General features: G+C 42.6%; 2 protein-coding genes across 5 annotated transcripts in view; both read left to right on the forward strand.

Moving 5' to 3' along the window:
- The window catches only part of LOC103114079 (putative N-acetyltransferase 8B), a 62,191-nt gene extending 48,499 nt beyond the window's left edge, over positions 1–13,692 (forward strand). For all 3 annotated transcript variants that reach the window (XM_060187095.1, XM_060187094.1, XM_060187093.1), the window contains exon 2: positions 12,686–13,692. In XM_060187095.1, coding sequence (XP_060043078.1) covers positions 12,761–13,444 — 684 coding nt within the window. In that variant the 5' untranslated portion in view covers positions 12,686–12,760 and the 3' untranslated portion in view covers positions 13,445–13,692. The remainder of the gene's footprint in view (positions 1–12,685) is intronic.
- The window catches only part of LOC103114078 (putative N-acetyltransferase 8B), a 60,491-nt gene that overhangs the window by 21,537 nt on the left and 12,907 nt on the right, over positions 1–26,047 (forward strand). The window lies entirely within an intron of this gene.

The raw sequence follows: 26,047 nt of genomic DNA on the forward strand, positions 1-26,047 counted from the left end.
TTGGAAGAGAAGAAGTCAAACTCTCCTTATTTGCAGATGACATGATAGTATACATGGAAAAACCTAAGGAATCCAGCAAGAAGCTTTTGGAAATCATCAGGCAATACTGTAATGTGTCAGGCTATAAAATTAACATTCAAAAGTCAGTGGCATTCCTCTATGCAAACACTAAGTTAGAAGAAATTGAAATCCAGAAATCAGTTCCTTTTTCTATAGCAACAAAAACAATAAAATATCTAGGAGTAAACCTAACCAAAGAAGTGAAAGACTTGTATGCTGAAAATTATGAGTCACTACTCAAAGAAATTGAAAAGGACACAAAGAAGTGGAAAGATATTCCATGTTCATGGGTTGGAAGAATTAACATCATCAAAATGAATATATTACCCAGAGCCATCTACAAATTTAATGCTATCCCCATCAAGATCCCAAGCACATTTTTTAGGAGAATAGAACTAATGCTACAAATGTTTATCTGGAACCAGAAAAGACCTAGAATTGCCAAAACAATCTTGAGAAAAAAAAACAGAACCGGAGGCATCACACTCCCAGATCTCAAACTGTCAAATTATAGGGCCATTGTCATCAAAACTGCTTGCTACTGGAACATGAACAGACACACTGACCAGTGGAATAGAATTGAGAGCCCAGAAATTAGGCCCCACATGTATGGACAGCTAATCTTTGACAAAGGGGCCCAGACTATTACATGAGGAAAGCAGAGTCTCTTCAACAAATGGTATTGGAAACAATGGGTTGAAACATGCAGAAGAATGAAACTGAATCACTGTATTTCACCAAATACAAAAGTAAATTCCAAGTGGATCAAGGACTTGGATGTTAGACCAGAAACTATCAGATAATTAGAGGAAAATATTGGCAGAACTTTTTTCTGCATAAATTTTAAAGACGTTTTCAATGAAACAAATCCAATTACAAGGAAGACTAAGGCAAGTATAAACCTATGGGACTACATCAAATTAAAAAGCTTCTTCACAGCAAAAGAAACCACTACCCAAACCAAAAGACCCCTCACAGAATGGGAGAAGATCTTTACATGTCATACATCAAATAAGAGTTTAATAACCAATATATATAAAGAGCTTGCCAGACTCAACAACAAGACAACAAATAACCCCATCCAAAAATGGGGGGAGGACTTGGACAGAATATTCACCACAGAAGAGATCCAAAAGGCCGAGAACACATGAAAAAAATGCTCCAAGTCTCTGATTGTCAGAGAAATGCAAATCAAGACATAAATGAGATATCACTTCACTCCTGTGAGAATGTCATACATCAGAAAAGGTAACAGCAGCAAATTCTGGAGAGGGTGTGGAGTCAAAGGAACCCTCCTGCACTGCTGGTGGGAATGTCAATTGGTCCAACCTCTGTGGAGAACAGTCTGGAGAACTCTCAGAAGGCTAGAAATGGACCTACCCTATGACCCTGCAATTCCCCTCCTGGGGATATATCCTAAGGAACCCAGCACATCCATCCAAAAAGATCTGTGTACACATATGTTCTTGGCGGCACAATTTGTAATAGCCAAAACCTGGAAGAAACCCAGGTGTCCAACAACAGATGAGTGGCTGAGCAAGTTGTGGTATATATACACGATGGAATACTACTCAGCTGTAAAAAATGGTGACTTCACCGTTTTCAGCCGATCTTGGATGGACCTTGAAAAAATCATGTTGAGTGAAATAAGTCAGAAACAGAAGGATGAATATGGGATGATCTCACTCTCAGGCCGAAGTTGAAAAAGAAGACCAGAAAAGAAAACACAAGTTGAACCTGAAATGAAATTGGAGTATTACATCAAAGTAAAAGACTCTGGGGTGGTTGGGTGGGTGGGGAGAATACAGGTCCATGAAAAATAATGAATGAAATAGTGGGGGTTGTATTGTTAAATGGGAATCTGGGGAATGTTATGCATGTACAAACTATTGTATTTACTGTTGAATGTGAAGCATTAATTACCCAATAAAGAAATAAATTATTAAAAAAAAAACAGCTGCTCTTCTGATTAAACACACTTGGAAATTGCTTTCCAGCTCTGAGAGTTCCAGAGTGTATCTCCTGCGAAGTTAGTGCGGCACGAGTTCCTGATCCCTCTCCCACGCAGCAGCCTAGGTTGGCTCCAGTTGAGTTCTCTCCAACCCAGAGAGCACTAGCTCGGGAAGAAGCACCCTCAGGCTATCCCGGCAGGCTAAGATGAACCTCATAGCTTAAGTGTTCAAAATAAAATTTTACTGTTACATTTTCTTTAGATGGCAATTTTAGACTAAATAATTTGTTAAATCAAATTTTCCGAACATGAACTTTTTTTTTAATCAGGCCAGGAATACTATGTTTAACTTTTTTCCTGGAAAGGCCACTACTCCACCCAGACTGGGTTATTAGAAAGCCAGACCAAGCGTGGAGTTTGTTACAAACAGTGGCAGTTAGTATTGGGGTGCTGGTAAGATTCAGAATTCTTCATTCTGTGAGAGAGACTGCAGAGGCGTCTTACCACACCTAGAGACCCCAGCAAATCTCGACCTAATAAATTAATGCTGATATTAGCTGTCAAAAGGACGAAACTGTCCTATATTCCAGTCCAGTTGTTCCCATACAAGGGGAATACTATGAAGTCTATGTTCAAGACGAAGTTTTTCCCAGTGCCAGGGCACTTCCATTTGTCTCAAAATAGGTTTTGTCTACTCCAGTATATTTTGTCAATTCAGATTTGTCAAATTCAGGTGGCCCTTTTCTGTTTAACAGGCAATCTGAAAAATTTTAGGCTTTGAATCTGCACCTTCTACTTGTCCCAGCCAGCTGCTTTTACATTGGGACTTTCCTAGATGCTGAGCGCTTCCCCCCTCCCCCTTTAGAGGAGAGGGCAACAAATAGGATCCCCCGGGCTGGGCATTTGATTACTTAATAGAGGTGCATCAATCTTTGTCAAGGTCCAGTAAAGGTGTGCTAACTCTATGAGTTGGGATCTTTAAAACCACATTTGAAACTTAAAACAAACTTCAGTTACTTAGGGGTTAACACACATTAAATGAAAACAAGGTTAGTACACAGACTTACACTTAAAACAAACAGTCTTGGTGAAAAAAATTTTTTGCCTTTGGAAACAGCTTGAGGTCCTGGTTCATGGCAGCTCCCCGCCCAAGGAGGGGGCGGGTGTGGCCAGGGGAATGATTGACTGAACTCTCCACCAATCTGTTGGAGCAAAAGCTCTATGACGTGATTGGCTGTACAGATGGAAGAGGCATGCTAGTTTACTGCCCGTACGGAGAAAAATCTTTGGAAGTTCTTTTCTGGACTAAGGTACATTTTTTATTTTTAAGGAGTAAATCATTATATTACTAGAAAAAGTTTGTGCTGGTTCTCTGATTAATAGCTTTAAGTTGGAGGGAATTCTTGTTTGATTGATTCTTTCTTTAAAGAATAGTTGGTTAGCTAGATAAGATCTTGCTCAGAACTGGTTTAGTGTGTTCTGAGGGATCTGGCCAAGCACCTCAGTAGAGGAAAAAAGCAAGATCTTTTAAGTTTTGCTTTTTCAGGCAGGGAACACTTCCTGAATAGCAGTTTCAAGACTATATCTAGGTCCACTTTACATGTCTGACCTGTCTCCCTTTACGGGGATCTGTGTCCGGGGGCCAGAGGGGCCCCACCCTCCACTGAATCTGTGGAGGAGTGCTACCTCCTAGGGAAGCTTTCTTGGCAGGAGTCTTACACTGCTTTAACACAGCAATTAAAAACTGTATAGGTAATTCCTGTGCTCCTTCTACTTAGAAGGAAGGTTTTGCATGTCCATTTAACTCAGAAATTAGTCAAGAGTCTTAGAAAAACACCACAAAAGTGGGAGAAGAGAAAAAATAGGTCAGACTTGTTAAGATTAAACAGGAGAAGGACACTCAGTTTCACAGAGCATGGCCAGGGTTCTGTTCCACCAAGGTTCTTCCTCTGTGTCCCCTCTATGAGCTTCCCTGGAGCATGAAAAGACAGAGAGAGAGAAAGATCACAGGGGGCTTAAAGCAGAAACCCTTGCTTACCTTCCGACATGCTCTGGGTTTTCCTTTCCTCTCTTAAATTGCTGGATATCTCAGCCACCTCATCCCTAGTCAACCTACCAGCTTATGTGAATTCTAGGTTGGGGAGCGCAGGGTCTCATGGACCAGTTTCTTCTTAGGGTGGGTGTTCTGTGCCCCATGATCTGGGCACCAGATGCTGGCACTGAGACTGATTACCAGCAAGGAAGGCAAATGACCAGTTCTCCCTCACTCATTCAAGAGACGACATGATATAGGCAAGAGACACCAGGGAGAATTGGGACACTCTCATTTAATTGCAGATAGACATGGGTTTAAATAGAGATTCAGACAAAGAACATTTTTCAAATATGTCATAAATTACAGGTTTCTTAAAGGTCAGCTTGCCCCTATGGTAGGGGGCTGGTATGACAGGAATTGATGAGATACATAAAGGTCAAGACAATTATTCTCCATGATTCAAGCAACTTAATTATCCAAAGGTATTTGAGAGAAGCATAGGGGTTAAACCAGCAGGGTGAGATAGTGAGAAGATAAACAGAGCATGGTAGTTATCAAAGCTATAAGGAAATAAAGTTTGGAGTTTCACTGACTGATGTCAGAGAGGTGTTTGAAGGAGTATGCTTTCTCTAGTGATCAAAAGTGAGGTGACTGTGTGAACTTTGGGTGACTATGTGAACTTTGAATGAATCTTAAGGCAGGCAGCCATGTGGCCTGCAGTTAATGGGGAGAGGCAGTGAGATCTCTGTGGGCTTGAGAGTCTGAAAAGGGAGATCTGTGTTGTTTTAACTGGGCTGGCTTCACAGGCGGGTAACAGAGACAACCAGAGACACACAACTGAGCTGAGAATGCAGTTTAATCTTTATTCATGAGCGGGCCAACATCTGCTCTCCTGTCTTTCTCCTCTGGCAGTAGAGAGGGACTCCCCAAACTAATCACCACACAGATCTGTCCTGCCTCCTTCTTCTCTGGTGGCTGCGGCCAGAACTCTCAAAGTCTGTAGGGGTTTTGGGGGTGGGGAGAAGAGGGCCCGTGAAACTAGCAGGGGCCATACCACAATCTTCCAGAGGCGGAGGGGGGGGGTGAGACCAAAAACAATGTGCAGCATACAACAATTCCCCCTTTTCTTTTTAAATGACCATAGTATCAGGGGTGTGGGGTGAACAGAAACCTATATCGTACAGGCATTTTTAAAAAAGAAAATGGCACAAACATGGAGGAACATGTAAGCAAGCAACAAGAACCAGTGTGCTGCCAAGGGAAGGCCTGAGGGGGCCATTTTTTGCCTCTGGGGGGCGTCACTTGCCTTGACAGGCATTTTCTAGCATGGGGGCAGGGAACGGTGTAGAGTCCCAAGGCAGCTGCTTGCAGTGAGTCTTTGAGAAACCCAGCAGCATAAAGGGAAGCTGCTAGTTTTGTGCAAAGTGTCCAAGATGTGTACCAGTGAGTCCGATAAAAATGCCAGTCCAGGGACCAGGTGGTGGCACATCTGGTTAAGCACACACACTACAGTGCACAAGGACCTGAGTTCAAGCCCCTGGTCCCCACCTGCAGGGGGAAAGCTTCACGAGTGGTGAAGCAGGGCTGCAAGTGTCTCTCTCCATCTAAATCTTCCTTTCCCCTCAATTTCTCTCTGTCTCTATCCAATAAAAAATAAAGTTTAAAAAAAAAAGAAATGCCAGTCCAAAGCAGATGTCCGTTGAAGAATACCAGGGGGGGAATTATTTTTTAATAATTTATTTCTTTATTGGGGAATTAATGCTTTACATTCAACAGTAAATACAATAGTTTGTACATGCATAACATTCCCCAGATTCCCATTTAACAGTACAACCACCACTATGTCATTCATCATCTTTCATGGACCTGTATTCTCCCCACCCACCCACCCACCCCAGAGTCAATTACTTTGGTGTAATACTCCAATTCCATTTCAGGTTCGACTTGTGTTTTCTTTTCTGTTCTTGTTTTTCAACTTCGGCCTGAGAGTGAGATCATCCCATATTCATCCTTCTGTTTCTGACTTATTTCACTCAACATGATTTTTTCAAGGTCCATCCAAGATCGGCTGAAAACGGTGAAGTCACCATTTTTTACAGCTGAGTAGTATTCCATCGTGTATATATACCACAACTTGCTCAGCCACTCATCTGTTGTTGGACACCTGGGTTTCTTCCAGGTTTTGGCTATTACAAATTGTGCCGCCAAGAACATATGCGTACACAGATCTTTTTGGATGGATGTGTTGGGTTCCTTAGGATATATCCCCAGGAGGGGAATTGCAGGGTCATAGGGTAGGTCCATTTCTAGCCTTCTGAGAGTTCTCCAGACTGTTCTCCACAGAGGTTGGACCAATTGACATTCCCACCAGCAGTGCAGGAGGGTTCCTTTGACTCCACACCCTCTCCAGAATTTGCTGCTGTTACCTTTTCTGATGTATGACATTCTCACAGGAGTGAAGTGATATCTCATTTATGTCTTGATTTGCATTTCTCTGACAATCAGAGACTTGGAGCATTTTTTTCATGTGTTCTCAGCCTTTTGGATCTCTTCTGTGGTGAATATTCTGTCCAAGTCCTCCCCCCATTTTTGGATGGGGTTATTTGTTGTCTTGTTGTTGAGTCTGGCAAGCTCTTTATATATATTGGTTATTAAACTCTTATTTGATGTATGACATGTAAAGATCTTCTCCCATTCTGTGAGGGGTCTCTTGGTTTGGGTAGTGGTTTCTTTTGCTGTGAAGAAGCTTTTTAATTTGATGTAGTCCCATAGGTTTGTACTTGCCTTAGTCTTCCTTGTAATTGGATTTGTTTCATTGAAAATGTCTTTAAAATTTATGCAGAAAAAAGTTCTGCCAATATTTTCCTCTAAGTATCTGATAGTTTGTGGTCTAACATCCAAGTCCTTGATCCACTTGGAATTTACTTTTGTATTTGGTGAAATACAGTGATTCAGTTTCATTTTTCTGCATGTTTCAACCCATTGTTTCCAATACCATTTGTTGAAGAGACTCTGCTTTCCCCATGTAATAGTCTGGGCCCCTTTGTCAAAGATTAGCTGTCCATACATGTGGGGCCTAATTTCTGGGCTCTCAATTCTATTCCACTGGTCAGTGTGTCTGTTCATGTTCCAGTAGCAAGCAGTTTTGATGACAATGGCCCTATAATTTGACAGTTTGAGATCTGGGAGTGTGATGCCTCCGGTTCTGTTTTTTTTTTCTCAAGATTGTTTTGGCAATTCTAGGTTTTTTCCAGTTCCAGATAAACATTTGTAGCATTTGTTCTATTCTCCTAAAAAATGTGCTTGGGATCTTGATGGGGATAGCATTAAATTTGTAGATGGCTCTGGGTAATATATTCATTTTGATGATGTTAATTCTTCCAACCCATGAACATGGAATATCTTTCCCCTTCTTTGTGTCCTTTTCAATTTCTTTGAGTAGTGACTCATAATTTTCAGTATACAAGTCTTTCACTTCTTTGGTTAGGTTTACTCCTAGATATTTTATTGTTTTTGTTGCTATAGAAAAAGGAACTGATTTCTGGATTTCAATTTCTTCTAACTTAGTGTTTGCATAGAGGAATGCCACTGACTTTTGAATGTTAATTTTATAGCCTGACACATTACAGTATTGTCAGATGATTTCCAAAAGCTTCTTGCTGGATTCCTTAGGTTTTTCCATGTATACTATCATGTCATCTGCAAATAAGGAGAGTTTGACTTCTTCTCTTCCGAGCTGTATGCCTTGAATTCCTTGCTCCTGCCTGATTGCTATGGCAAGAACTTCCAACACTATGTTGAATAGTAATGGTGATAGTGGGCAGCCCTGTCTAGTACCTGTTCTGAGGGGAAATGCTTCCAGTTTTTCACCATTGAGTATGATGTTGGCTGTAGGTTTGCTATATATAGTCTCCACTATCTTCAGGAATTTTCCATCTATTCCCATTTTTTGTAGTGTTTTGATCATAAAGGGATGTTGTACTTTGTCAAAGGCTTTCTCTGCATCTATTGATATGATATGACCATGTGGTTTTTGGTCTTGCTTTTGTTGATATGGTGGATCACATTGATTGATTTACATATATTAAAACAACCTTGCATGCCTGGGATAAACCCCACTTGGTCATGATGAACAATCTTTTTGATATACTGCTGTATCCGGTTGGCTAGAATTTTGTTCAATATTTTCGCATGTATGTTCTTCAGAGATATTGGTCTGTAGTTTTCTTTTTTGGTTGTGTCCCTGTCTGCTTTTGGTATCAGGGTGATGTTGGTATCAGGGAGATATGAGAATAGCTGTTCCTGCCATTTTTTGTGGGCCATTAGCTTGTATGATAGTTTTCCATCCTTTCACTTTAAGTCTGTGTTTGTCTTGTTGAGTTAGGTGAGTTTCCTGTAGACAACATATTGTTGGGTTGTGTTTTCTGATCCATCTTCCTACTCTGTGTCTTTTAATAGGTGAATTCAGGCCATTGACATTTATTGATATCAAAGATTGAAGATATTTTAACGCCATTCTTGTAGAGTTTTAGAGTGTTTTGATATATGTCCTATTTGTGGTGGTCTGGTTGTTTATAGGAGACCTTTCAGAACTTCTTTGAAGGCAGGCTTGGTGATGGTTGCTTCCTTCAACTGTTGCTTGTCTGAGAAGGTTTGGATGCTTCCATCTAGTCTGAATGACAGTCTAGCAGCATATAGTATTCTTGGCTGAAAGCCTTTCTCATTGAGCACTTGATAGATATCTTGCCATTCTCTTCTGGCCTGTAGTGTTTGTATGGAGAAGTCTGCTGCTAATCTTATGGGTTTTCCTTTGTAGGTGACTCTTTGTTTTTCTCTTGCAGACTAGAGGATCCTTTCTTTATTCTTATTCCTTTCCATTCTAAGTATGACATGTCTTGGTGTCTTTAGGTCTGGGTTAATTCTGTTTGGGACCCTCTGGGCTTCTTGAATCTTTATGTCTTTGGTGTTGTCTAGACTAGAGAAATTTTCAGCTATTATGGCCTGGAGAATGCTTTCTTCCTCTCCTTCTCTTTCTTCCTCTGGTAAGCCAATAATGTATATATTGTTTCTTTTGAAGTCATCCCATAGGACTCTGTTGTTGTTTTCAGCATCTCTTAATCTCTTTTTGAGATCTCTTACTTCTTTTTTAGTTGTCTCTAGTTCATCCTCAATCTTGCTAATTCTGTCTTCAGCCTCATAGATTCTATTCTCTCTGCCCTCTACTGCTTTCTGGAGTTCATCTATTTTGTTGCCCTGCTCTGATACTGTTTTAGCTTGTTCAGCTAGTTGCCTTCTTAGCTCAGTGATTTCAGCTTTTAGCTCTCTAATAACCATGAGATTATTAGAATTTTCTTCCATATTCTCATTTGTTGTTCCTGCATTTCTGATTACAATTTTTTCAAATTATTTACTCACTCCTGTTATTATTTCCTTAGCTAATGTTTGGATGTTGAACTCGTTATTTTGTGCTTCACCCTCTGGAGGACTTTTAGCTGGACTCTTGTCCTGGTTCGAGCCTCCAATATTTTTTCTTGTTGTTTTAACCATTTTATATATTATGTTATGAGTTCCCTTTATCAGTACTTTTCAAATTATTGGTCACTATTGCCTGTGTTGACTTGTGTCTCAGTAATTTAATTAAAGGTTTTACTGTGGTGGAAGTTAACCGTTTTTTCAATTCCTGAGTTGGAGCTCAGTGGTGTAAAAGCCTCTTTTTTTTTCTTCCCTGTAGGCTACGGGAGCCTGAGGGCTTTTAAACTATCAATAGGCTTCTTAGCTTAATCACTGATTCCTGAGCAAGAGATAAAGCAGGGTTTGGCAGAGATAATGCAGTGGTTATACAAAGAGACCCTCAGCTATGCCACCGAGGGATAGGTCTTCTCCTGAGTTTCCCGGTTAGATCTCTGTCCCCTGGTGTCCCTCCCTGTTGCTGCTCCAGATTCTGAGGGTAGTAGCAATGGAGACTCAGAGTTGCACTTGGTGAGTCTCTGGGGAGTCCTTTCCTCCCTTCAACTGTCCCCTTGTTGTGTAGCAGACTGGAGGTGGTGTCTCCACTGATAAACTGTTGAACTGCTAGCAGTCACTTAATCTCTTCTTAGGCCCCTCTCTCCTCTCTGTCGCCAGCCACACCTGTTTGTACTCACGGGTGATTTACTGGGTTCCTGTGGTCATTCTAGTCCTGTCTTGTTTTGGTCCGGGTGGTCTCCTTTGGTATTCCTAGTTGATCCGGGAGAGGAGGGGAGAGCAGAGGAGAGGAGAGAAGAGAAAGCGATCTGCTGCTCGTATCTCCGCCTCCAGAAGTCGAAATCCGCCGGGGGGTGAATTGTTGCACGTCTGTCTCGATGGTGGAATGTCAGCCATGGGAATTCACTTTTCTGTAGAGAACTTGAGAGCTGCAATTCACTTACTTATGAAACAAAACTTGTAGCAAGTTAGAAGTTTACCACAACTGATAAATCTATTACAATTGGAAGTCTTTTTTAGTATGATTTTAAGGTTGTTTAAAGTTTAAACAATAGAATGTGGAAAGGTAAACAGAAGAATCATGGGGAAAAAAGCCTCATGCATGAGAATCATTAGCATAACCATAGCACAATCTAATGTTTCTAATTGAGAAGGAATTTGAGAGTTTTACATATCAACAACATCTTTTTAAAAAAATATTTTATTATTTATTTATTCCCTTTTGTTGCACTGGTTCTTTTAAACAACATCTTTTTAACCTTTTGTTACACCCATTCAAGATGGAGACACACCCTAGGTGTGCGCAGGTTTTTTTTTTTAGACCAACTTAGTTAAAATATATTGATTTTTAACTAATTTTTACCTCAGACTTTAAATGTAAGTTAATTTTATCTTTATGAGAATTACATTGAAAACCTTTTTCATTTAACTTTGCCTGGTAAGAATATAGCCTTAAAGTTATATTTTTAACCTTAAAGTTAATGTTTACCAAACTTTAAACACACACATAAACATGGTCTTTAATACACAAGGAGAGAACACAAGGAGAGAACCTTTAATACACAAGGAGAGAACCTTTCTTATGAAGACATGTCATTTTAAACACCATGGGTTCACCATCCGGAGGTGGCCTCCCGTGCAGCTCCACTTCTAGGAATTGTAGGTTGCGATCTCTGGATGGATCTCTGTGTATTCTAGCTTGTCTGCCTTCAGAGCCGAGTTGAGGATCTCTGCCAGGGGGCCCAGTTTCGGCAGGGAGCCCGCGGTCTCCGGGTGGTCCGGGATCTGCCCAGACTTCATAGCAGGAGGGCAGGTGGGCCAGCCGTGCAGAAGGCACGGGCCGAGGTGCCCTGTGGTGGCGGCCATGATGGGCTGCAGCCTTGTCCGCCATGCCTGCTGCCCTGTTCTCAGCAGCTGAGCAGTGTGGGAGGAGCCCGTGCCCAATGCCCCACGCCACACGGCGGAAAGCCGGCTCATGCGGGCTGGCACTGGGCTCCTGTGGGGTGGCGTTGGGCTCCTGCAGGCTGGCGTTGGGCTCCTGTGGGCTGGCATTGGGCGGAAACTACAAAGTGGTCCAAAGATAAATGTTCCAGAAACAGCGAAACAGTCTCGTGAAGAAAGGGCAGAGGCCTTTGGAGATCTCTTCACAAGTAGAAGAGAAGGCCATAGTGCATAGGTAGCCAAATTGTCACTTATCTGGGGGATGGGCAGGTCATGTCCCACGTTGTAGGTGCCATATGTTGTTTTAACCAGGCTGGCTTCACAGGCGGGTAACAGAGACGACCAGAGACACATGGCTGAGCTGAGAATGCAGTTTAATCTTTATTCATGAGCGGGCCAACATGTGCTCTCCTGTCTTTCTCCTCTGGCGGCAGAGAGGGACTCCCCAAACTAATCACCACACAGATATGTCCTGCCTCCTTCTCCTCCGGTGGCTGCGGCCAGAACTCTGTAGGGGTTCCGGGGGCGGGGAGAAGAGGGCCCATGAAACTAACAGGGGCCATACCACAATCTCCCAGAGGCGGGGGGGTGGTGAGACCAAAACCAATGTGCAGCATACAACAGAACTGAGTTTGAGAGACTGTTTTTCCCCTTTGCTCATCTCAGTGAGAGAGGCTAACAAGGGGGTGTCTTTTCCAGACCTCCATCTAAGGATGGGGGGAGTATTCCCTAAGCTCTGTCAAACTTACACATAGTCCCACAGAGAGTCAGCTGATATGATGGTTGCCCACAGTCTGGTTTCCAGAAATGGAGCAGACCCTAGACACAATCTCCTGAACACTGGTCAGAGTCTGAAGGCAAAGTGGAGAATGCCCTCAACATTCAGGCTCTTGTGGCATCAGATGAGAGAATGTGGGTAGAAGGAGAAGTGAGTGTTCAGAGTGGGGCTGGATCGAGAAGGTACTTTATAAGCCTTACATGTGTGATTTTTATTGACTTATTTATTACCCATGAACAGGCTGTTATTTTACTCTGAAGGTTATATGTCTCAGAAGGTTATATGTCATGTCCATGGCTAAAAAGCTTAAGAGATGGATCCAGAATCCAATCCAGATCTTCAGCTGCACCTGCACTGTCTGTGCTCTATTTCCCCTTGGAAAAGCTGACAAAGACACTTCCTTTCTTGAGTGGTAAGAGACATAGGGATAATGACCTGGCTTCCTGTCTTCACACAGGGCCTCTGGAACAACCAGTAGAGACTCCTTGTCTTCTCTCTCGTGGACCTGGTGATTCAGACACTGACATCTCCCATGGCTCCTTACCACATCCGCAAATACCAGCAGAAGGATGATGAGTGTGTCCGGGACTTGTTCTCCAAGGGGATGTCAGAACATGTCTCTACTGCCTTCCACCACTTCCTGAAGCTGCCTCGAACTCTCATACTCTTGCTTGGGGGTCCCTTGACTGTATTCCTGCTCACTGGATCCTGGCTCCTGGCACTGCTGGTCAACCTCACCTTCTTAGTTGCCCTGAGGTTTCTTGCCATGTATCCCTACACCCAGTTTATAGCCATGTCTCTGAACACGGACATGTCAGACATAACTAAGAACTACTTCAGTGAGCGTGGCTCCTGCTTCTGGGTGGCAGAGTCTGAGGGGCAGGTGGTGGGCATGGTGGGAGCCCTGCCCGTGAAAGAGCCAGCTGCGAGGGAGAAGCAGTTAGAGCTCCTTCACATGAGTGTGGCCTCAGAGCACCGAGGTCAAGGGATAGCCAAAGCCCTGGTTAGGACTGTCCTGCAGTTTGGACAAGACCAGGGCTACAGTGCAGTTGTCCTCGGCACTAGTGAGATCCAGTACTCTGCCATAGGCCTCTACCGGAGCATGGGCTTCCAGAAAACCCACCAGGTCTTCTACTCCTTCATCATGAGGCTTGCTCGTATTTATATCATTAAATTTAAATACTCCTTCCTCTCTGCTCAGGATGCAAGTTGCTAAGACAGAGAGAGGGCCTGTGATCTACTTTTATGGATTAGTTAGGATTAGTTATGTGACAGACAGACCTGAAATCTTATGTGGCCACACAATAACTGTTGTTTGCTTTTTCACATCAGAAGCCAAAAGATGTGTTGGTTGATTCTGCTTCATTTATTACTAATGGGCTGTCGCTATTTATTTTTCTAGTGCTTCTAGATGTTACTAAAAGATGAAATCTCTAAATAGTAATAAACATTCTTATTAACTCATGAGTGTGTGGTAAACAGTTTATGCTGTGATTGTCTTGTCCTGTTATTTGTCTCTCAACATCTTAATCAAATATCATGGGTTGGGCTGAGGAGACAGTATAAAGGTTCTGCAAATGATTTTCCTTCCTGAGGCTTTGAGGTCCAAGGTTCAATCCCCAGCACCCCCATCAGCCAGAGCTGAGTAGTGCTTGACTAAGAAAATAACAATAATGGAGCAGGGCACCAAAGTAAAAACCCTGTGGTGAAGGGGAGGGTGGACATTGGACTTCCCGGTGCTGTGGGAGGTGGGGTGGGGGAGTGTGGTTGGGATGGGACACAGTCTTTTGGTGGTGGGAATGGTGTTTATGTATACTCCTGTTAATTTGTAGACATACAAACCACTATTTAATTAGTATGAGAGAGGAAAAATTGGTCATATGTCTAGAACTTGTTAAAACACAGACTGAATTTTTTTAATATGTAGGCTGTCTTTGATATGTTGACTCTCTCAAAAGCCTAGACCAGGGAGAACAGAAGCAACTGGTAGCACAACTATATACAAGATGCTGGGTATTATACCCCAAACCCTAACAAAGGGACTTTTCAAAGTTAACCCAATCACCAAACAATGTGATGATAACAATAACTATCCATTGTCTTCTTGAACCCTAAGACAGCAGGAACCTCACATTTCCACTATAGAGCCTATATTTCCCCAAGTCCTGAAACCTTAGGGTGGGGCCCACTTTCCTGCATGCTTCTCTCAATCCAAATCAAGTAATATTGCATCCGCGGATGGCAACCCAATCAACGCAGTGCCACCCCAGCATGCTTCACTTCAGACTGTGTCCAGAGACTTCAGGTTTGAAATGATACCCCTTCAGCTTCATCACTTGGTGAGACCTCTCCTTTCATAGTATTTTCTAATTCCATTCCAGGTGGTCCACTCCCCAATAAAGTCCCGAAACCTATATATAGTCCAGGTCCCCTGAGATAGATCATGTGTTCACATGTGCCCATAAACTAGGGGAAAATATATACCTGAAAGCTGAAGTACACAAGAGCCTGCAGAGAATACCTCCCAACACTTCATCTGCACTATTCCAGCCTTTAGGTTCATGGTTGTTCAACAATTTGTTTGGCTTTGTATGTTAACTCTCTTTTCAGCCACCAGGTTCCAGATGCCAGCACGATGCCGACCAGACTCTCCTGGACAGACGACCCCACCAATGTGTACTGGAGCTCCACTTCCCCAGAGACCCACCCTACCAGGGAAAGAGAGAGGCAGACTGGGAGTATGGATCAACCAGTCAACGCCCATGTTCAGCGGGGAAGCAATTACAGAAGCCAGACCTTCCACCTTCTGCAACCCACAATGACCCTGGGTCCATGCTCCCAGAGGGACAGAGAATGGGAAAGCTATCAGGGGAGGGGATGGGATATGGAGATCGGGTGGTGGGAACTGTGTGGAACTGTACCCCTCTTATCCTATGGTTTTGTTAATGTCTCCTTTCTTAAATAAAAAAAAAATTAAAAAGAAAATAACAATAATGATAGTAATTGACTCAAATATCATGGGTTGTTCAGCAAGATAAGTCACCTAGGAGAGTGCGTACTTACCAAAATGTGACCCAGGAGTCAGTCAGTCTCTTCCTACCCCCAACTCAGCACACCACACTGGAATTCAAGTTTTCCCAAGTTATTGGGAAGTGGATCAGTGAGTAAAGGGCATGCCGTGCCTGATGAAACTCCAAATTGACTCCCACAACCATGTGAGAGAAGTAAAGTGAAAAACAGGTGGTTTCTGTGGATACTATAGTCACAAGCATTTGTGTCTGTTTCTCCAACAAAATTATAAAATGACTATTTTGTAAAACCCAAGTATTTTTATAAGTTTAAAAATATTTAGGCATTTATTATGTAAATGTAGAAAATAAAATTAATAGAATAACATATCGTTACTTGTTTGTTTTAACTAGAGCACTGCTTAGCTCTGGTTTATGGTGGTATGGGACTATGGAGCCTCAGGCATGACAGTCTGTTTGCTTAGCCATTATGCTATCTACCCCCATCCCATATCATTGTTGTCATTTATTATGTATAAATATGTTACTAAATATTATATAGCTACAATTTGATGTTTTAATAAAAACCACCTCTATATTTATATAACTATGGAAGTTTCTATTTACCTATATCCAATGAAAATTGGAGCTGTGAATTGACTCGGTAGCAGAGTGCATGCATGAGGCCTCAGGTTTGATCCCCAGCAATATGTCGGAATTTTACTAATCCAGAGTGTAAATGATACATTTTATTTGCCTCTGTGCATTTTTTAAAATTAATAATGAAATCAAGATACATTTTTATTTTCTGTATTAGCTATACTGGTTTACTGATTTGCCTTCTCTGGTTTTCAAGTAGCCCACTACACCATAGATTGTCTTTGAATTAAATTAATTTATAGATTCCTTTATTTATTTATTTGTGGATAGAGATAGAGATAAATTGAGAGGGAAGGGGAAGAGAGAGAGAGAGAGAGAGAGAGAGAGGGAGAGAGAGAGAGAGAGACCTACAGCATTGCTTCACTGTTTGTAAAGCTTCCTACCCTGCAGGTGGGGGCTGGCAGCCTGCACCTTGAACCTAGGTCCTTGAATGTTCTACTGGATTTCCCACCACTTGACCTTGACTCATTGAGGTTTGTTTTTTGCCTCCAGGGTTATTGCTGGGGCTCAGCGTCTGCACTAGGAATCCACTGATCCTGGAGGTCATTTTTTCTCCATTTTTGTTACCTTTGTTGTTGCCCCTGGGCTTGAACTGGGATCCTTGAGCCAATTCTTGGGCTTCACACCATGTGCGCTTAACCCGCTGCACTACCACCCGGGCCCCCTCATAGGGTCTTGACTGAAGAAATTATCAGCATTGCCTGGAGGAAAGGAAAATCTTATTTCAGAGCCAAGTTTGAAGACTAGCTTGGAGTGAACAATCTGGCATGAACAGTACACAACTCTTCCCAGGTAGCTCTCAAATGTGACTCTTAAAACCAGTTTGTCCTCCCTTTATACAATGCGATGACTATTATTTGGTGGGTGATTCTGGTGTCCTAGATGGGAACAAAGCATCCTCTTGACTGCTGAGAGCAACTGGAAAGCTGGAACCTTGTTATAAGAAAACTCCCATTGTGATCAAATGTAATTTCAGTTAAGTTTATAGGTAGGATATATACATGTATCCCATGGATTAGACCTTCCAATTAAAAAGAAGTTACTAGTGATTTAATAATGATTAACAAGATTGTAAGATAATGGGTACAATTCCACACAGTCCCCACCACCAGAGTTCCATGTCCCATCCCCTTCATTGGGAGCTTTCCTATTGTTTACTCCTCTCTGGGAGTATGGACCAAAATTCCTTATGGGGTCTAGAAGGTGAAAAGTCTGGCTTCTGTAATTGCTTCTCTGATGGTCATGATCATTAGCAAGTTGATCCATAGCCTGTTTATATCTTTCCCTAGTGGGGTAAGGTTCTAGAAATGTGAGGTTCTGGGACACATTGGTGAGGTCATCTGCCTGGGGAGGTCAGGATGATGTCATGGTAGCATCTGCAACTTGGTAGCTAAAAGGTGGTAAGATACAAAGCAAATTATTCAATAAACAGGAATTCAAAAGTAGGAATAGAGGAAATGAAACCAGGGATCTTCGTGTGGGAAGAAACTAGAAAGTGTCTTTTAGGTATGTTCCATGTGGCCCATGACTTTAGGAATCATTGCCTGAGTCTGATAGCTTGCATGCAGATGAACTAAAGGTATTATCTGGGAAGATGGTGTCAGAGTTTGGAATAGGCCTAGAAAGCTGGATTAGGCAATAGAGTAGCTCCCAAATATGAGGAAATATATAAATACCATTAACTGTTAACCCCATCAATCTGACCCAGGGCCCATGTCTATTTATATTTAGCATAAGAGCCTGTGTAACCTCTGAGTTTCTGTCAGTCTGAGCCCACAGTCTATAGTCATAGCTAGGAGTATTCTAGGCTGCACTCATTTCAGGACCTGTCTTCCTTGAGTGGCATGGTAGGTTGACCCAACCTCCCTTCAGAGAGTGGGGCAGTTTCTACCATTGCTGCTCTACAGTGAGGGCAAGGTCCTGAACTTTGAGTTAGCTGCTGGCAACCATTTTTGTTTTTTCTACTTTATTTTTATTTGATAGGCCAGGGAAATTGAGAGGGAAGGGGAGATAGAGAGGGAGAGAAAAAGATAGGTACCTGTAGACCTGCTTCACTGCTCATGAAGCTTCCCACCCCGCAGGTGGGGAGTAGGGGCTTGAACCCGGATTCACATGTATGGTGATATATGCTCATAACGAAATATGCCAGCCCCTGGATCATTATCTCCTCCTCCTCCTTTTTTTAAAAAAATTTTTGGGTGGAGACTGAAATGTTTTTAGAGTTTATTCATCTTTTTTCCTATTTTTTCTTTATGTGCCCAAATAAAAAGGAAAATGACTTCTCTTGATTGAACCATTCTTCCCATGTTTCTAATGATTTCTGGTGCACAGAGGATATTGGTCCCTTTCTGGTTCCCTAACTAAGAAAGAAATAAACCTGTCCCACTCCTTGTGAGGAAGAATAAAAGTAAATTCTTTGCCAGCTCAACGGGCTTGATAAAAACTCTTCCTCCTTACGTTGTTCCATCTCCTTACTCTTTTTTCCCTTCACAATTTCACTGGAGGGATAAGAGCAGAATAGCTAAGATCTCTTAACTACACCATGAGGGAGCTGTCTTCAGGTGAAAGAAATAGAAAATTTGATAAGTGATGACTGGCATTTTATTTTTCCTAAATTACCTGTCATTTTGATAATATAAATTCTCTTCTTTAAAAAAAAAAAGAGGGTATTTATTAGTGAGAGAGGAGGAAGAGGAAAGAAAGAACCAGACTTTTATTCTGACACATGCAATGCTAGGGATCAAACTTGGGCCTCAATATTGAGAGTCCAAAACTTTATCCACAGTGCTACCATTGTCCCACAAGTTCCCTATTTCTTAGTGGAGTCTACTGGTGTTAAGTGGAAGGACGTGACAGTATCAATTTTTATTTTTAGTACATATAATTGCTTCTCGGCCTTTTGGCTAAGATTAAGTGTAGTATTTTTAGTATACACAGAGCCTTGGCAGGGAGAAGCACAGCTATAAACTGTGTGTGCCAGCTGGGGCACTTGAACTCTGATCTCTGGTATTAGGCCACAAGTTTTCACAGTGGTACAATGCCCAGGCTCCTAGTAGCTGTGTAGAGGCACTCAAGGTGGGTATCTGGGAGCATGGGGGTGTTGGGTGGGAGACGCTGCATTCTGAATTAGCCTGGGAGGTAGTGTAGGCTACCCTCAAATGTGAGGACCTAAGTTCCCTAGACCAAGCCTCCCCGTCTAAGTAATTTCCTCACAATGACACAGAGTCATTGTTCAGCCCTAGCCCAGCTCATTAGCCTGGGGTTTATGGTTATCACATATCTAGGTGCCAGCCAATGTGATCTCTGCCCAGTACCTGGTTCTCACAGGTGAAATAGGCCCTGGTCAGTCTCGCCGGGGTACTGTCAGAGGCTGAGGGCAGAGTGGAGGCTCTGAAAACTCAGGCTCCTGTGGCATCAGGTGAGATGTGGGTGGAAGGACAGTGCTCTCAGTGAGGCTAGAGCTGAAAGGTACTTTATTATTTCATTCACACGTCTAAATAACTCAGGCTGTTTTTTTTTTTTAATCCTGTTCTGCAGGGAAGAAAGTGTCCTCTTTCCTTCTTGTTTGCTTAATTACGGTGTACATATATATGATGTATTAATAAATTTCAAGTATACCTTTTAATATTAATAAATGTAAGGTCGATATATTTCAAGTATACAGTTTTCTAGCATTGGCCACCCTCATAGTCATTTAACTCTCAGAACTATCTAGTTGGACAACTTTTTTTCTACCTCTTCAAACAAAAACTCTATCTGTTTAAGTAATACCAACCCATTCGTACCCACCCACTATCCGTTACTTCTCACCTCTGCCACTCAGACTCCACTGCCTGTCTCTACAGACTGGTCTGTTCCCAGAAAGAATATTTTTCACTTGTTTGTATTTCATTTTGTTTGTATTTCATTCCACGTTAAACTTTAACTCTAAATTTTCGGCTCTTTGTTTTTTTTCCTATGGGTTTGTATTAATGTAATTAAGATTTTTTTTTTTTTTTTTTTTCACTGAATGGGTTTTGGTGGTGGTGGTGGTGACTGTTTGGGTTTTCCTCTGCTGTGCTGATAGCCTCACTCTCTGTGGAAGTTTCCTTCTCCAACCCTCCACTCTCTTGAAGATGTCACTTTGGTGACTTCAGTAAATCTTCTAGCCTCTTTATGGCTGGCTTCTGAGAAAATCTCCCTCGTGACTGCAGACAGAGATTCAAAACACAATCAGGTACTGGAGACGGTGTATTGCACCAAACTAAAAGTCTCTGTTGTGGTTGGGGGGTAGGTGGGGAGTGGGGTTCAGGTCCTGGAACATGATAACAGAGGAGGACCTAGTGGGTGTTGTATTGTTATGTCAAAAACTGGGAAATGGTATGCATGTGCAAACTATTGTATTTTACTGTCAACTGTAAACCATTAAAGTAAAGAAATTTAAAAAAACACCCAATCAGGTACCTAATTAGCACTCATGGAGACTTACTTCTTCCTGACCCAAGCGGGCTCTCTGGGCCTCTCCCCTTCACTGGCAGCTCTCTCTGATCCTCAGGCAGAGGGAAAATTCTCTTGCTAGTCCTCCCGCACATGTCCTTGTTGCCAGCATCACACTAGGCTACTCTCTAGTATCTGTAGACTAGGACTTCCGTACAAAAATGCAGGCTGCCACAATGCATTTGAATTTCACATAAGTGATTGGTAGTTATTTAGCATAAGCATTTCTCATATATATTGTGGGAAGGGCTTATGCTAAAAAAACATTTGTTCCCCATATGTTTTGTCACACATAATCTCAACAAAGAATTGAGAAAGCATGATTTTCAGGAATTTTAAGCTTTATTCAGAAAAATTGAGAAAACCCACATGTTCTGAAGTACACGTGGGGAGAGAGAGGGAGGGAGAGAGAGAGAGAGAGAGAGAGAGAGAGAGAGAGAGCGAGCCCACATCAGCAGAGAGAGCCCACAACCATAGCACTAGTTTAGATCCAAGCCCCACCTTCACCTCCTTTCTAAGCCACATCCACACCCACACCTGTTACCACTCCCATTCCCCTGAGCAACAAGTTCCTCCCCCAGTGGAAGGGGAAAGATGTGCCTAGAGAATATGCTCTGGGATAGCACAGCAGTATCCGTGTTCCTCCAGGTACTTTCTGTCATTGCCTGGCCTCAACAAAGATAGCTCTCCTTCTGCTTTGCCATATGCCTGACTCAGGCTAGAACCTGGGTACAGCTTACAGGAGTGCTGTGGCTCCAAGGGGTGCTTTGGTGCACTGGTGTCTCTTCCTCTCTCTGTTTCTTTCTTTTTCTCTCTTCCTTCTTTCCTTCCTTCCTTTCTTTTTTTTTAATTTTTTTAATATTTTATTTATTTATTTTCTCTTTTGTTGTCCCTGTTTTTCATTGTTGTTGTAGTTATTATTGTTATTGATGTTGTCATTGTTAGATAGGACAGAGAGAAATGGAGAGAGGAGGGGAAGACAGAGAGGGGCAGAGGAAGATAGACACCTGCAGACCTGCTTCACCGCTTGTGAAGCGACTCCCCTGCAGGTGGGGAGCCGGAGGCTCGAACCGGGATCCTTATGCCGACCTTGTGCTTTGCGCCACCTGCGCTTAACCCGCTGAGCTACAACCCGACTCCCCCTTCCTTCCTTTCTTATTTATTGGATAGAGACAGCCAGAAATTGAGAGGGAAGGGGGTGATAGGTAGGGACAGAGACAGAGAGACACCAGCAGCCCTACTTCACCATTTGTGAAGCTTTCCCCCTGCACGTGGGGACCAGGGGCTCAAACCTGGGTCCTTGGGCACTGTAACATGTGTGCTCAACAAGATGTGTCATCACCCAGCCCCCCTTCTCTCTGTTCCTGTTTATCTTTCTCTCTCTCTTAAAGGACAGAGAGGGAGATGGGCGATAGCGCAGCAGGTTAAGCTCACATGGCACCAAGTGCAAGGACCTGCATAAGGATCGTGGTTCAAGCCCCCGCTCCCCTCATGCAGGGGAGTCACTTCACAAGCGGTGAAGCAGGTCTGCAGGCATCTATCTTTCTTCCCTTCCTCTCTCCATTTCTCTCTGTCCTATCCAACAATGATGACATCATGATCAACAACAATTAATAACTACAACAACAACAATTTTGTGTGTTCAGTCCAGGAACACACAAAATTTTTGCCAATTTTTTTGTTCTTCTATATGCATTTCCTTCATTAATAATAAATTTCTTTCTTTCTTTCCTTCCTTCTCTTTTGGCCACTATGGAACCTGTGCTGTTCCATTTCTTCCAGTGGACTTTTCTTTCTTTTTTTCTCTAGATGGCTGAGTGAGAAACAGAGAAAGAGAGAGAGTCACCTTAGCACTGCTCCACAGCTAATGAAGCTTCCCTTTTATGGTGCTTCCATAAGGGCTGGGGGCTCAAACCTTGGTCTTTGCACATGGTAAGGTGCACTTGCTTACCAAGTAAGCTTTACTCAGCCACCTCTTTAAAATATTAAATTCAGTGGGCCAGGCAGTAGTGCACCAGGCTAAGGACACATGGCGCAAAGTGCAAGGACAGGAGTAAAGATCCCGGTTCCAGCCCCTGGCTCCCTTCTTGCAGGAAGGTCGCTTCACAGGCAGTGAAGCAGGTCTACAGGTGTCTCTTTCTCTCCCCCTCTCTGTCTTTCCCTTCTCTCTTGATTTCTCTCTGTCCTGTCCAACAACAACAACAACAATAGCAATAATGACAATGACAACAACAACAAAATGTAGAGAATGGCCTCCAGGAGCAGTGGATTCATAGTGCAGGTACGGAGTCCCAGCAATAACCCTGGAGGCTAAAAAAAAAAAATTAAATTCAGGATAGGGAGATAGCATAGTGATTATGCTAAAAGGTTTTAGTGCCTAACCTCTGAGGGTCCCAGGTTCAACCCCCATAAGCCAAAGCTGAGAAGTACTCTGGTGAAAGAAAGAAAGGAACGTCAATATATTGTTCACATTTTTAATTTAACTGTATATATTTTTATTAGTGATTTAATAACAGTTTACAAGATTATAAGATTACAGTGGTATGGTTCCACATGCATCCATCTCCAAATTTCTGTGTCCCCATACCTTCAACAGTTACAATCATAATTCTCAGAAAGTCTTACACTGTGTCATAAAACTGTATATGAAGTATAGCTTTTTGCCAGGCTGACAATAGTAGCAGTTCAGGTAAAAACCCCAAGCTTCAGGTATTTACTCTGCAAGAACTCTACAGTCAGTTTCCATTCATTCTGCATACCAAAAGATAAGGCCTCAATGCCTAGCCATTGAATGGATGCAACTGAATAGAAATTTGCCCCTCTGGCACCAAGGTAGCTAGCTACTGGCACATTCCTTCACCCAGTTTCCAACAGACCCAGCTCCCACTGAAATATATATAACCAAGGTATTCCTGCCCAGCTAGAGGGAGTTAGCTCCTTGCTGACTGGCCTCTCTCTGTCTCACTTGTGAAACAGATTGCTCTTTTTACTGTCCACCCTACCTTTCTCTTGATGACTATTTCTTAACTTGTTTATTCGATTTCTAAAACCTGTGTAACTTCCTTATTCTTTCTCCCAGATTCTCTGTGCATCTTTGACCATAAGAAGGCAAAATATCTTCTGCACCCCACAACGATCCTGGGTCCATACTCCCAGAGGGATAAAGACTAGGGAAGCTATCTAGGGAGGACACTGAATATGAGCATTGTGTGGAAAGGTAGCCCTCTTATCCTACAGTCTTGTCAATATTTCCATTTTAGGGAGTCAGGAGGTTGCACAGCAGGTTAAGCGCACGTGGCGCAAAGCCCCAGGACTGACATAAGTATCCAGGCTCGAGCCCCCGGCTCCCCACCTGCAGAGGAGTGGCTTCACAAGTGGTGAAGCAGGTCTGCAGGTGTCTTTCTTTCCCCCTCTGTATCTTTCCCTCCTCTCTCCATTTCTCTCTGTCCTATCCAACAACAATGACATCAGTAATAACAACAATAACTACAACAATAAAACAACAAGGGCAACAAAAGGGAATAAATAAATAAATAATTCCATTTTATAAATTAAATTTTTTTAAAAAGAAGGTAAAATATGTTCTTCTGGTAGCCTGGTACAGCTGGTTCACAGACCTTTTCCTGTCCTTCTATCATGCCTGTTCTATACTTTTAACTCCTGTTTTCTTTGCTACAAGTTTGCTTGAGTTGATGCTAACCTGCTACTGATAGAAACCTGGACTCCTGCAGCCTGCTTTCCATAAGCCATCCTGCCAGCGATGACAGGAGAGAATCTGGCAGTTTTAACTCATAAACAGCTAGTTCTTTATTATGTGTTTTATTCAATTTCACTGTATCTTAAATGACTGTAAGGTAAAATGTCCTTTCTGTCCAAACACATAGGTTTTATCCTTTAAAACACGTGTCTTATATACTAAATTAAATTGGGCTTTGCTTCTGTCTTTGTCACTTTAAAATGTTTGTGACTTTAGTCAACTAGATTGATATAAAGCTGACTTTTAGTTTCCAGTCTCTGACTTGAGAGAGGGAGATTCTAAAGTTGTATTTGCTGGACCAAAAATATATCAAGAAACATGTTGGTATCTAAACTAATGTCTTTAAAGTGCTCTATCTATATAACTGTTTATTAACAATATTATTCCAGAATTGTGTGAAGCTTGTTAAAAAGTCAAGTATGCTCTCATCAATTCTTTCTTTCTTTATTCCCTTATGTTGCCCTTGTTATTTTATTGTTGTAGTTGTTATTGTTATTGATGTCGTTGTTGTAGGATAGGACAGAGAAAAATGGAGAGGGAAGGGGAAGACAGAGAGGGGGTGAGAAAGATAGACACCTGCAGACCTGCCTCACTGCCTATGAAGCGACTCCCCTGCAGGTGGGGAGCCGGGAGCTCCGGGATCCTTGCACTTTGCGCCACGTGCTCTTAACTATTTGCTCTTTACTATTGCCTGACTCCCCAACCCCCCCTTTTTTTTTAACCAGAGCACTGCTCAGCTCTGGTTTATGGTGGTGTGGGGGATTGTTGCTGTGGTCAGTTCTAACTTAAGATTCTTGAATGTAAGTAAACTTGTAAGTAAGCTTATTTCGATATTAATAACTTCAATTATGGTCATTTTTAAGTTTCTTATAAAGCTACTTTCTGCAAAATTATCTTTTCTCTTTGGAGCACCTGCTCCCCTCATATCCTAGAATGCTACCCTAGAACTTTCCTTTTGTGTCTCTTAATGTCTCCTCAATCCTTTTAGATGCTGTGCCACTTCTGTTGGCCACAACTTAATTGTCATTACATGTGTCATCGTGCCAAGCCATGCTGTCAATGCCGTCTGCTGCTGCCACAATGTCTTTGTTGTGTTGCCCTTCCTTTGCTCATAAATACATTCCTATACACCAAGGGTGAGTTCAGATTCAGTTTTTATGTCCTCCAGCAAGTTGCCAGTCCACAGACTTGATTTTGGGCAGGTACTAAAGTCAGAGACCGGCTTGGGTGTCGGGCTGCATCACTGTGGAGAGAGAAGCGAGCAAAGCTAAGAGGGGACACAAATATTTATTCAGGAGGGCACCTCAGAGTTGGGTGAGAGTGCAGCGGTTCCGGTCATGTGGAGCTAGCAAAATGGCCGCCTCCCGCTATGCGCAGCAGAATCTGGAGGTGAAGGGGCTAACAGAGCAAGGGGCGGAAGAAGAAGGGCTTTTATGGGAGACATTCCAGAAGTGAATTCCAGATAGGATTACAGCTCTCCCGGGGAATTGACAATACCCTGAGGGGACAACATGGGGGATATAACCACATATGCACAATTTCCCAACACTCACATGGGTCCTAGGTGGAGACTGGGATCCATGGTTCTGTGTCCAGATACCAGGTCTGCAACTGGATTCAGAGGTTTAGATAGGAAGAACACTTTCTTATCTGTAGACTTTTTTGTGTCCTTAGAACTAACAGTAAGGATGCTTCTTGTCAGGGTTTCTCTGTACCACTTAACCACTGTATCTAACATCTGTCCCTATGGGCTCACCATTGGACTATATTTTAAAAATCACCTGATAGGGGAGTCTGGCGGTAGCACAGCAGGTTAAGCGCATGTGATGCAAAGTGCAAGGACTGGGTAAGGATCCCGGTTTGAGCCCTGGGCTCCCCACCTGCAGGGGAGTCACTTCACAGGCAGTGAAGCAGGTCT

The sequence above is a fragment of the Erinaceus europaeus genome, chromosome 3 (genome assembly GCF_950295315.1).
Source record: "Erinaceus europaeus chromosome 3, mEriEur2.1, whole genome shotgun sequence".
NCBI lineage: Eukaryota > Metazoa > Chordata > Mammalia > Eulipotyphla > Erinaceidae > Erinaceus > Erinaceus europaeus.